This window comes from Anarhichas minor, unplaced genomic scaffold (assembly GCF_050575085.1).
Source record: "Anarhichas minor isolate MPS153535 unplaced genomic scaffold, ASM5057508v1 ptg000045l, whole genome shotgun sequence".
NCBI lineage: Eukaryota > Metazoa > Chordata > Actinopteri > Perciformes > Anarhichadidae > Anarhichas > Anarhichas minor.
The window spans coordinates 3002435-3015304 of NW_027466491.1; the positions used below are offsets into that span (position 1 = coordinate 3002435).

Sequence of the window (12870 nt, forward strand, 5' to 3'; positions counted from 1 at the left end):
ACAAATATTGCAAGATATCCATCAAGCGTAGCGTATTGCTGATGTTTGTTTAGTACCATATTATAATTAGATTGCTCTCTCCCCTTGCTGTCCAGCTTCCTCCAATCATCTACCTCTCTATGTGTACGTTGATAGATGATTGGTTGATTGACTGTATCTCTCTCTATGTTTTGCATTAGTGAGTCTATTTAAGGAGCAGCAGGATAGCAGCAATCCCAATGGAGGAGAAGTGGAGGTGGAAGAACAAGAGGAGGAGGAGAGGGGAATGGAGGACAACCCTCTAGTGGCTCCTGATGCTGCACTCCCAGAGGAGCAGCCCTCTGCTAGTACTGATGTTACTGCGAGCCCTGCTTTCCAGTGCCTGGATGAGGTAAGACTCTTGCATGTCGATAAATGATCACATTTCTTGTAATAGAAAAGACAGACGTCACGTTTGACAGTTGCAGTATTTACTCTAACTAAAAAAGAAAAAAATCCCCAATCATTTCATTTTCCAACTAAATTGATGTGTAGAATATCACTTGGTACTCTTACATTTAATGTTTAAGCAAAAGTGAATACTCGAAACTTGAGATCATCATGTGGATGAGCACAATACTTTTTTATTAACTTAATGGACTGACATTAAATTCACAGTCCCACAGTTTGGTCATTAATCTTCTGTGAAGTTGATGTGAACTCATTCTTTGACTGGGTCGTTTTATTGAGTCAGCGCCTCACTAACCCATTTATTATGGGCCTCATCCCTCAATTTTTACAGCCGTCAAATAAGCCCACACTTCTGGGATTTCTTCTCATGGATACTCATGTTAAACGCGTATGCATTTTTGTATACATTCATTAAAGATGCTTGCATAAAGATGAGCGGGCATGGATACGATTTCAACCTACCAAACACTGCAATGTACACAGCCATGTAGATAGAACTTTATTATTATTTTTTTGTATAAAAAGTGCATATCTTTTGGCATGACAGTTGAATATGAATCATAGAAAAGATCAATATTGTACACACAAAGCTCCAAATACACACATAATTACTATAAATGGTCACAACAATGCACACTTTATCATTGCTCAAATGTCAACAAATTAGACCTTGTATTGTATGACCTATGTATTATATAAAAGCTATCATACCTCACAAAATAAAATAAATACTGTACACGTCCTTAAAGTGAAACATTTCTCTCCCCATCCTTCCCATTCACAGTGTGTGTGTGTATAGAATGGATTAAATGATGCTATACAGTTTTCTAACATTAGGCGGCAGTATTGTACAAGTGGTGATTCAGGGATGTTTTTTTTTTTTTTTTTTCTACATGTGAAAACTGGTGTGCGACATCCAGAGATGAGCAGTAGTTCAGTGCCGCTAGAGATAACGGTGGAAATACAATTGGAACAGTTTTTTCTTGCAGCAGTGTAGTGCTGCTGTCACGAAGAATTTACTTGAGCATCAATAATGCAGAATGTACTCGGAAATGATCCAATGGAATTTGTATCTCAGGCTGCAGATTCATACGGGGGATGTTTTATATTGTACAGGATGACAGTACATTAGCAAAGTGTCCCAGTGTAATTAAACAAACGACACAGAAGCCATTAAGTGCACTGCTGCCCAACGTGTGTAGTACATCACTTGCTGTAGTTATTTTTAAATTTCTTTTGAACGGTTTGACTCTGACCCCGGCATGAAGTCGTTTACAATGGATTTCAGAGCCACTCAAAACTGTTTCATCAGCTCTCATATCCCTCACTTGAGTGGCTGCTGTTAATTATTAAACCATTTAGAGCGGAGAAAATGACAGCTCATTAGTTTTTACTGCTACTGTGTGCTGTGCTGTGTCTCCGTTGGGTTTATAGCAGGAGGCAGCAGGACACAAAGTGGAAAAATGTCAGAGAAACAGTGAAAAATCTTTCACGGTAACCCTCCGTATAATATTATGGCCCCCTGCAGGAGGCTGGCCTTTACACTGCATGTGCTTTTTTTTATTTTTTTTTATTAGTCCATCATCATTCATAGTCCATTGTCCTTTAGTATCATCATTTTAATCCAACATTTTTAAGGCCACACTCACTGCAGTGGGAAAAAGTAATGGCACAGTTACATTTCTTCTCAATTATTGTTGTTGTTACTGCATTCAAACGGTCTAAAGGGCTTAAAGTTGCTTTTCCGGTGTACACGTGTAAATGTGTGCAAATGCTTGACTATGCTCATGTGTATGAGTGTCTGAGTTTCTACTTGTTCATCCATTTTCTGTCTGTCTTTGTCTGTGTTCGTCCATCTATCTGTTCGTCTGACTATATTAAATATTTAGCCGTCCTCCTAAGGAGAGTAGTTCTTGGGCCGAATCATCATCTTGACCGTTTTGAAGGCCTGCCTGTAGTTAGTAGGGTAGTACTCTGTCGACATGTTGTGCCATGTTCCCCAGAAGATCCCGTTCCTGACTCCCTTGTACCTCTTGTGATAGTACTTCCCGTTGAGGTTGGCGGACATGCAGGCAGCGAACCACCAGCCGGAGCTGTAGTAGGCGCCGCAGTTTCCGGAGGGATACACGTCGTTGTCGCGGTCGGGCGTGGAGAAAAACTTCTGGTCATGGTTGAAGTGCTTGTTGAAAATGATGGCGTTCCCAGCTGTCCCACTACAAAGACACATGGATATATTTATATATACATATAATGTAGTCCTACTTATGAATATTTAATCACACACAGAATCTAATATTGTACCTGTATCCACTGATCGACAGCTTGTAGCGAAGGTATTCATTGGCCACATAGAACTGGTCGTACTTTGCATACTCCCGGACACCCTCAAAGTCCTCCAGCTCGATGCGGAGGACCATGTCTTTGGCTTTCGTCATCAAGTGGATATGGTCGTTGCCCAGCCAGAATTCACTTCTACATCAGAGGGGAAAGGTAGAGGAAGGAGGAGATAGGACAAATTATTTACAGGCTCACATGCTTGTATACTTGATGAGAAAGTGGTTACAGTACATCTGAATTAATTTATCCCCAGAGGGGAGGAGAGGAAAGAAGGAGACGCAAGGGGAGAGTGATGTGTCAGAAAAAGAAGGATGAGAGGAGATATTATTCTTTCAGTGGGAGGTTACGATAGATCTGTAGGCATGAATATCAAGAGGTAACTATTGGTTATTCCGACAGGAGTACAGAGAGGAATAGAGAAAATTTGCTGAAATTTGAATCCAGTTATAGTAGAGGCACTGCGTTAAAACAAAATAGTCAGTATGAAAAAGCTGCTTCCCTCCATTTTCTCTTCAACACGTTTTTGTTTTGTTAAATTTTTAAACTTCAATCATTAATTTTAGTCAAGTTTATTATCTGTAAAAAACGTTCTAAGGTGGTAACTTCTATTCATTTAGTTGTTTTGAGTGATGGTGAAAACAGGTGGTGAACAATCACGGCTTGTGAGAGCAGGTGGTGAACAATCAGTGATAGCGGGAACAGGTGTGCATAGTTAGGTCCTCCCAGCACTGAGTGATAGGCACCGGGGAGGAAGGGTAAAACTATTTTGTAACAAATGACATTATGTTAAAGTTGGTGCACTGATGAGTGTGCGTAGGTCCTAAATATGGATTCTGCTTGTCTCCAGTAAGAGAGGAATCTTGAATTAATGCTTTGAGTATTGTTTAAAAGATGTGTATCGGTCTAGTTCACCCCCATGGTTACCTGAGCAGATGGTAGGTTCCAGTGAGGTAAGGCTGAGAAGTTGATAAAAGAGCAGTTTCTGGCTCCCACAGTTGTGGGAGAGCAAGTGCAGCATGCTGTGAAGCTTTGGAGTGTAGTTGATGAGTTTCTTGAGTTCAAAGTTGTTTTGGGGGGTTTGTGTTTTGTCATGGGTTTCTTTTTTTTTGTCAAAGGTGATTTTGTAATTCACTCCCATAAGTTATGGAGATTTACAAGAAACAAATAAAAATATGACCATCACATTTTCTCAGACTTACAGTTTTCCAGTTCCTCATATCAACTACCCTACAATATAACCTGTTTGTGGTCATATCTGAACTCCACCATCTTCTACCTACTGTCTGTGGTATTTAAGCCTCATATTGTTTATAATAGAGTGAAATTGAGCTTTTACACACTTAAGTTTATAACAAGCATTTTCCCCCATCCTGAGACATCTTTTGAGAGGAGCCTAGGAATGCTACACAAGCCCCATTACCTTAGGTTCCCGAAGCCTTTCTTATACTCGGCCCAGGTGCGGTTGAAGCTGACAGACCCATCGAGCCGTTGCTGTATCACGGTCCATCCACCTCCAAAAGACTCCATGTCACAGAAGACCTCAAATGTGCCGTTGCGGGGATCAGGGGTCACCCGATACACACCGTTCTTCCTCGCCTCCAGCACATTGTAGTCTGAACAATCCCGAGGGGCTAAGATGACTGCTTGGAGATACAGGGAGAGTGAGGAGGTAGAGAAGAAAAGGGCTGTTTTAATGGGATGACACTGGACGATATTAAATATTCTTTTCACATTGCTCTGGCATTTGTCTCTGCCCGGCCAAGAGACAGTACTAGCAACGGCCCCTGAGGCTGACGAAGACTGAAGAAAGGGAGAGAAAATGTGATAAATCAGCAGGAAATCCAGCTTTAAACCGAGTTCTCATTCCTGCATACATTTCCGGGGCAGTGTATTGAAACACAAAACAGTTCAGCATGTTCTTTAACCAGCGTGTTAGCAGATTATTCCCTGTTCCACATGTGGATCAAACTGAAGTTCAACAAGTCATCAAGCATAAAACAGAGTATAGTCTACTACCTTTCAGTAAGCAGAGCACCCTCACCTATCCTTAGCCTCTCAACATGATGTTCCCCTTTCTGAAAATCACAAGCAGGACTCCAACATCAAAGAAAGTAAACGAAAGACTAAGGGCCACTGTTGAAGGATAAAAGTCGGTGACCTTCCCCTGTGCCGCACCACAGGCCCATTCCATACAGCGCCACTACTTTATAAGATTTCTTCCCCCATATTTTTATACCTGTCCACTTATTTTCCAAACGCTTGCTCCTGTGTCGCGCTGCAGGCTGCTGACCCCATCCAAAAACCGAGGTCCAAAGGCTCCCGTCAGTTAACATTTGGGAATTGAAAGGAACAGATTTGTCAAAAAACGTGGGAAAGTGTAAAACTGGATTAGAGAGACGTACCCCCTCCCCGCACGTTCGGCACCTGGGGTCTAAATCATCCTGACATTGGGCAGGCAGCATGTGGACCCCCTGCTGAGTTTGTTTGACGCATGCCTTTGCCGATACAGTTTTGTCATACTGTTAAATCAATTTAGTGGCTTGGTAGATTATAACAGAGCAAAGGCAGTGGGGGACCATACTGATTGCAGAGGGCCAGACGTCACGTTTCTTGAAGCACAGGGAGGGGAAGAGAAGACCGAGTAGTGTTTTGTGAGCACGAGAGTTTTGTGATTGAACGAGAAGGTATTTGTGTATATATATATATGTTGCACAAAATAAAGGCACCGTTCAGATTTTCAGGTGCTTTGTCTTTGCAGCCGTCTTCTAAATCTTCAGAATAATTTGTGTGCAAAACGGCTGCAGACGGTAGATCACTCCATATGGAGAGCGTGAGGTTAAAAAGCGTGTCCTTGTCACGTTAACTGCTCTGTCTGCCCTCGGCGTTCAAAGTGCTGTCTTGTAAATTCTTTCAATGTCTCCTTCACTTGAAGTGACTGTAGTTCCTTCACTTTCACATCCTGCCCTCTTTATTTGTCCTCATCTGTTTGGGCAGCCAGTACTCTCAGGCAGACAAGAGCCATATCATTTGACTTCCTCTGGCTCACTGCCTGCCCTAAATAACTCTTAATATCAGCCACTTACAGATGCTTTGGCTGCTTTCTTGCTCGCTAACCAACGTCCACAAACAGCGGTAGCCTGCTATCTTAGAGGCTGACAACTGACTTCTTGACCAACCCGCATTGCCTGTTTTGGCTGACTGCACACAGATAAATGATTGGCGTGAGAGGAAGACAACTCTGTTGACAAGGAACCATACTCTGTGACAACCTGTAGTCTGCTACGATTAGCACCTGTACCGGAAGGAAATGTGTATCCAAAGTGATAATATTATCTTTTCCCAGCAAAAGCAGCTTAAATCGACGACTGTCTGTTTTGACAGAAAGAATTTCTCATCAAAAAGCAGCACCCTTCCTTTCGAGGAAGTTGCGCGTCATCACATTGCAGACAAGCAGTTTCCGACAGCGTAGCGGACTGGGGCATCCATTCTTTGTTTTTGAGTTAATGTAGCTGAACAGTAACATGAATTGCTATCATCCAGTCACCTCAAGGCCTTTATACATCTGACAGGAGTGAAAGTGAAGATTAGTGCTTGCAGCAGGGCAAAGTGGGGGGAAATGAATGCTTACAGCAGTGAGCTGCGAGTGGTTAAAGCATCTTGACAAACGGACCGTTAGTCTTGCTTGACGGTGAAATTGCAATTCTGCATCGGCCTAAAATGTCTGGGTAATGTATGCCGGTGTTTTATTAGCTCTTCTCCTCATCAGCTGCTGTATTTTTGAGCTCGGAACAAAGAAGTTTGGGATGAAAAAGTTAGAAAAATGTATTTTCTTTTAGCGTCCTCAGATGCCTTTTTCTAAAGCCACTGAGTGTAGATGTTGTTTTGAACTGTGTAGTGTAGCCTAATGAGCCGTACCAGTGTGGCTGGTTTATAAATCCTCGTGCCTGTGTGAGTGGTTATTAAAATTTGCTTGCCAAGGCGCCATCGCTACAACTCCTATCTGGGTTGAAAATACACATCTGTCTCACATAATATCTCCTGGAAATATTATCTTGATGGGATCTTCAGACACCTCAGGTCTGCTTGCTTTTGGATGAAAACTGAATTTTAAATTTGGTTTTGTGCAAATCTCTAGCAATGCTACGATGATTTATCCACAACGTGGCAGGGAAACCATTTAACCATGAATTGCTTCACTAAGCACTTATGACATTCAGTGTTCATGGCATGGACTGTAGAGGGACATATCCATCAAGCATCTGTGGTGTAGCAATTTTAGGATTAACAAGACTTCACATTGTAAATAAAATAGGATTGTGTATGACATGAGTGAGTAGCATGAGGGAAACCTCTCTAAAAGCTCCGAAGTGTTAATTTCATATCAATCGTCACTCATGTGATAAGACATATCACTTGGGTAAAAACAGCAATTACCGCAACTGTTTATACTCATGTTGCGAAACTGCAGAAGTCTTATCATTACAGACAGTTTATTTCCATGGTAACAGCTGTCTCATATCTGCTTTTTTTTTTTTGGATTGACTTTAGACTCCCATCAGGCACGATTTCCTAACTTGCCGGTTCTTGAGTGCAACATGACAGATTGATGTACAAAGACAAGTGTTACTGACCCTGCGTGCCATCCGTGACTAATGTTGGGGAAAGCTGCCTACATTACTTCTCGTGTTGTTGTCAAGAGATAACGAGAGCTAGTTGTTTTATGCAGGAATGAGCACTCAAGAGCATGACCTCCAGAGGAAGCGAGAGGCAGGGGTAAGGCACCGGTAAATGAGATTAAAAGAGAGAGGGAGACGGGGAAAAAGTTAAGAGAAGAAATGAAAAAGAGCGGAGATGAAGGAGAGATGACGCATAAACTGAGGATGGATGTATGAGGGGGGAGAGAGAGAGAGAGAGAGGACGGGATTAAAGGAGAGTTTGAAGGAGAAAGTGGCAAGTTTAGGGGGAAAGAAAACACAGAGGAAGAAAGAAAGCTGGGATTCCCTTCACACCACTGTCCCAGCTAATCTATTTAGGAATTCTACATAAAAGCCCCAATATGGTGTCACATTCACATTCACTCATGCAATACTGGGATATTATTCAGTTCCAGTCTGAAAAGGGGCCTGCATTTCAACTGTGCCCTCATCCAAATAAGCTTTTGCATCAATGTAAACCGGAGTGTTTGGTATGCTCGGCTAGTTTGCAATCCCTATTGATATGTTTTTACACATTCTCCATCGTGACGTTCTACTCCCATGAATATCTGGACCTTCTTCTTTGCAGAACTGAATCTTGAAACTGTGGGCTTTTTTTTTTTTTTTTTAATGTTCACACTACGTAGTAGCGTAGGCGCCAAGTATCTGTCTCTCTTCCTCTCCCCTTTCTGAGCTTCTGCATATGGAGAGCAGCGGAATGTCAAGGCACTTGAATTTGTTATATAAGAGGTCATTTGAATTCTCACGTTGACGGCATGTACAGTGTGACCTCAACCTCGAGCTATTTTGCTGTGGTCATTTTTGTTATGGCTGCACTTAGCCGAATGAGGCGCTGTAATCGCAATGTAGTGGACATGTGAAGCTTTTGCAGACCCTCACTTGGCAAAGTGTGAAGCTGATGGAAAAATTCCTCTCCTCATGATTTTTACGTAATCTTGCTCGTATCGGTAATAGAGGGGGCGTTTTGCAACAAACCACCGTGTGTAGTTGTCAATGTCATCGTCAGCCTGGAAGCTTTCATTTCCCCATTTCCCAGAAAAGCAAGGCCTCAATGGGCGAAGGTGACCACCCAGAGTCGGGTTGCTGGTAGTGATTACAAGTCACCATGTCCACTTGGGCATGATTGGATAGATCCCAAAGCCAGAGAATTCACCTCACGTCAACCTCAAACTGCTGGATGTGTATGGTTGCGTGCGTGGGTTACATTACTATAACAACATCACATCTGTGGTGATTTCAAGGAAATAGAAAAGAATATAAAGAGAAGAGAGAAAGAGAGAGAGAGAGAGAGGTCTTCTTGATCATGCTCAGAAAGATAGCAAAGATGGAACAGAATGGAATATAACACAATAGGAAACACAGAGAGAGAGGGTTTCGGTCAAAAGAGAATACATGTATAGTAAATAGCCGAGGAGATGGAGAGGCCTTTCAGATGGATTCAATATAGCAAAAAAAAAAAGGATACAATCAAAGTAATCTTAATTAGATCAGGCTTACACTGAGGGGTGTTCTGCACGGGACAGTGGGTAGTGCACGTGGAGCTGAGTTTGTTGACCACTCCGCTGATGTTCTCCACCCGCCTATCCACCATAGCCTGCACGTTGTCCATGTTGAGCAGACTGAGCCCCTCGAGGCGCCCCTGCACGGCCGAGATCTGGTTCCTAGCGTTGCGCAGGCTGGCTGACATCCTATTTAGCTTCACCTGGGAAGAGCCAGAGGAAGGAAATTATTTTCTGTGCACAGAATACAAAGCAGGTGGATTACCCAAGTCGCCAGCCCCCCCCCACTTCATTGTTTTACCAGCCAATTAGAATTTTAGAATAGAAGCACGTCTGCGTGATGGCTGGCCGTCTGCCAAAGTGTCTGTGAGAGTCAACCAACTTTGTGGCCATTTTGGCTGGCGTCTAACGCTGAAGCCCTGTTTACAGTACCAGTCATTTTCCCTGGTGGATTGATGCCATGTAGGACTTCACAGGTCTTTTAACATCTTGCCAGTTTACATTCCAGCTGGGTACACTTGACTGGGCAAATTTAGGTGACTTTGTTCCTCCAGTGTTTATAAAGCACACTCTAGTGTAGTTTGTTTAGGTCAATGTCACTAAAACCTTCACAAGGCTGACAATGACACTGGCTTATGGGAAATTACATGGCCTTTGATGGAGATACAGAAATTGGTGCAGTGCCCCTATTGTTTGTGCAGACCTCTAAATATTGTTTTTGTGGCACAGATTGTCTACTGATTTTAAACCGTTTGAACAATGATTAAACTATTGATTATGTGAATTTAGATTAGGCTGAGAAAACTAATAATGTATTGACGGAAGGATTTTCTGAATGTACATACTGCCAATATGCCCAGAGGTTTCATCTTTGCATTTAGTGTAAAAAAATGCCCCCATTCATAATGAAGTGCTGCATTTTCCAATTAAAAGTGTTAAAAAAGTGTCTCTTTTTTTTGTGAGACTGAACTGCGCCTCTTACCTGCATCTCCTGCATACTGCTCGGGCTCGGTGTAATTTTCCCAAAAATAGAACCATGCCCCACTCCAGCAACGTCCACAGTAGCTCCAGGGACCATCCCATCTCCCCTCTCCTCTTGGCTGGACCCACCTTGCACGTCCTGTCCTGCCAGGTCCAGTCTCACTTCTCCCTCAGCATCCTTCTGAATGGGGACCTGCGTCTGTCCCTGGTCAGCTTGCTGATTTCCAAAAGCTCCACTGCCCCGTGCCCCGCGGCACTCCTGGCACCCGCTTTTCAGCTTGTTGACAACCTCCTTCAGACTCTGCAGCTCCTTCATCGTCTTCTCCAGCAGCCTGAACTGCTTGGGCAGCTGGATGGTGAGGGGAGGCAGGGTGAGCTGGTAAGGGCAGTCCTCCCCCTCCTCTGCCCCGGCCCCGGAGCTCCCACACTGGCCCGAGGGTCTCAGTTTAATGGGGCAGGAGGTGGGAGTCACAGTTTCAGATCCTGAAGAATAGGGTCCTCTCGCGTCCCACCTCTGGTGTGAGTTGATGGGCAAGTCCGCTGCCTGGCTGATGCGCGGCACCAAGGTGGTTGTAAGCAGGAGGCTGGCACAAACGCAAAGCACAATTGTCCTCATTTGTTCTTCTTTTTTCCCGTTTGAGATTTGTAAAAGGAGAAATAAATGTGTGTGAAGTGAAAGTGTCTGCAACTGCCTCTGATATGAACTCAAAGTGTCTGAATGCGTATAGTGGTGTATGTCTGTGCCCTGCGGCTGCAGATTGTAAGTGAAGGAGTATGTGAATGTATGTCCAGTGTCCTATTGGTAAAGAGTGTATGTGAGTATGAGCACAGCCTGCGGGAGGGAGAGTGCAGAGGAACTGCCGCTGCCTCAGATAGCTGTGTCATTAATATCAGGACGAGTGAGAGAGGGAGGGAGGGAGGGAGAGAGGCAGAGAGAGAGAGGGAGGGTGCTGAGTTGGAGAGGATGGGAGGGGCAGTACTATTGCGTAATGCAAAACACCATATCAGCAGCATTGTGGCGTGTGGGAGAGAGAAAGAAATTGAGGCAGGGAGGGACGTCGAGAGAGAGAGAGAGAAGGTACTTTGCCTGCAGTCGGTGCATGGTGCCGTCCCGCCTCACTCTCGAGTCTGCTCATTTCCCTGAAGAGCGAAAATGACTCACAGTGCACAGGAACTATCCACTCAACAGATTTTTAACGCTATGTTGTTTTGTAACTTTGTATGTCCGCAGCACAAAAGTAAAGTCCTTGTCTCCTGACCCAGTTCAGATTCTAAAGCCTTCTTTAAAGTTCTCCAAAGTTAGGTGGGTACAAATAATGTCAAATCCATGGCCAACAGCAGCGATGAAGAGGGTTTGTTTCAATTACGACAAACGACCTGTTTTTCTGGATTTACATAGACGGTATAATGAGAATTAAACAAAGTCTTTGTGACGTCACCCATTGGTTTTTGGACTCAATTTTGAAGCCTTAAGTTTTGATGGTCGCCATCTTGGTTTTTGGCCGTTGCCGTCTTAGTATTTTTGAGCTAGAAAGTGACACGAAAGGGTGAAGCTCGGTGATGGTGGGAGACGAAAATGTTGCAATTACTCATGATTTATGAACTACACACATGAACCGAAATCACGCTGTGAAAACGGTGAAAGTTCTAAAACAACTCCCAAACCAGACAACCCGTCAATCACAAGGTGGCCACGCCCTAAAGCATATTGCCTATTTGACTCTAAATGGGACCTTAATTTACTAAATGAACCTCGTGCTGTATTGAAGACTTTAAACTATCGATTGAGACCATAAATAAACTGAGGTAATGAATCAAGTGAGAAATAGGGTTTGCCTAATGACGGAGGAGTCGCCCCTTTATTACCATTTAAAAAGAATGCAAGTTTAAGACACGCCTGCATTGCCTTCACTTTTCAGACTCGAAGAGGTTGCTGCCTGTTTACAAGGCTTATGATATTTCAAATTAAGAAAGAGAAGCAACATAGACTTCAGAATCGGTTTCGCCTGAATCCCAATCTACACTATTGAGCACCTGCCGGTACTCTGTCTTCATTTGATGCTTATTTTATCCTACGTAATACAGCTGCAGATGGCACAATTAACTCCGAATAGAGCTAAATCAATACAGATAAGATATGCTCTGATGGACACATTGTGCTTCAGAAGGAAAACAAGCCCTACATCACATAGTATCTTTAATGGATCCTCTTTGTTTTGTCAGTGTGATTTCCTGATTCAATACTTTCCCATGTTGTGTCAGGAAAATGTGGACTTAATTTAGACAGCCTCTCTCCAATATCATATGAAAATACAAATAGTTATTTCAAACCAAAAGCAGGAAGGTACACCTGCAACATGTCCCTGAAATTAGATGCAAATGAGCCTCTCTTCTTTTTTAAACTCCAAATGGCTCTGCTCGCCTCACAGGTTGACAAAGTATCATCATTAATTGAAACTGCTGGCTGCTCTTTATTTTGTTCTGCTTAATGATTCTCTTGCATTTTGCACTGTGTGGAATAGGTTTTTGCCTTTATATGATAGTACAACTGAAGACAAGAAAGAAAGAAAGAGAGGGGGGGGGGGGGGCGTCATGCATCAAAGGGGTTTATACTGTTATATACATTTTATATAACTTGCCCAGAATATCCTTCAAAATGTCATTTTCCACACATGACAATTCTTATTTCACTTATTATACATGCATATCCAGAAAACTGGAATATTGAATTGTGATTTTACAGAAAGTGCCTTGCTCAAAGATACTTCAACATGGCAGATGTAGGCTGACAGGCAAGTTTGGACCCCGTCTCCTCGTCCTCGCCGCTCCATTCTGTGGCCCCAGCTGTTGTGTGAAGTTACACAATGGGTGACATTTACCAACGGGAGGAGCATTTATTAAAACTTTGA

General features: G+C 43.2%; 1 protein-coding gene across 1 annotated transcript; it reads right to left on the minus strand.

Moving 5' to 3' along the window:
* Positions 1 to 915: 915 nt before the first annotated feature.
* Positions 916 to 10828, minus strand: fgl2a (fibrinogen-like 2a). The gene is made up of 5 exons (XM_076111841.1): positions 9963 to 10828; positions 8979 to 9183; positions 4187 to 4406; positions 2731 to 2901; positions 916 to 2642 (listed from the first exon to the last, which is right to left on the minus strand). The coding sequence occupies exons 1-5, from the start codon at positions 10575 to 10577 to the stop codon at positions 2327 to 2329; spliced, it is 1527 nt and encodes a 508-aa protein (XP_075967956.1). The 5' UTR covers positions 10578 to 10828; the 3' UTR covers positions 916 to 2326.
* Between the last annotated feature and the right edge of the window lie 2042 nt (positions 10829 to 12870).

Excerpts from the sequence above, each read along its gene's own strand:
- fgl2a (XM_076111841.1), bottom strand. The coding sequence starts at position 10,577 with ATGAGGACAATTGTGCTTTGCGTTTGTGCCAGCCTCCTGCTTACAACC. Across the intron at positions 4,407-8,978 it reads CGTGCAGAACACCCCTCAGT|TCATCTTAGCCCCTCGGGAT; the intron begins GTAAGCCTGATC and ends ATCTCCAAGCAG. Across the intron at positions 2,643-2,730 it reads CTGTCGATCAGTGGATACAG|TGGGACAGCTGGGAACGCCA; the intron begins GTACAATATTAG and ends GTGTCTTTGTAG.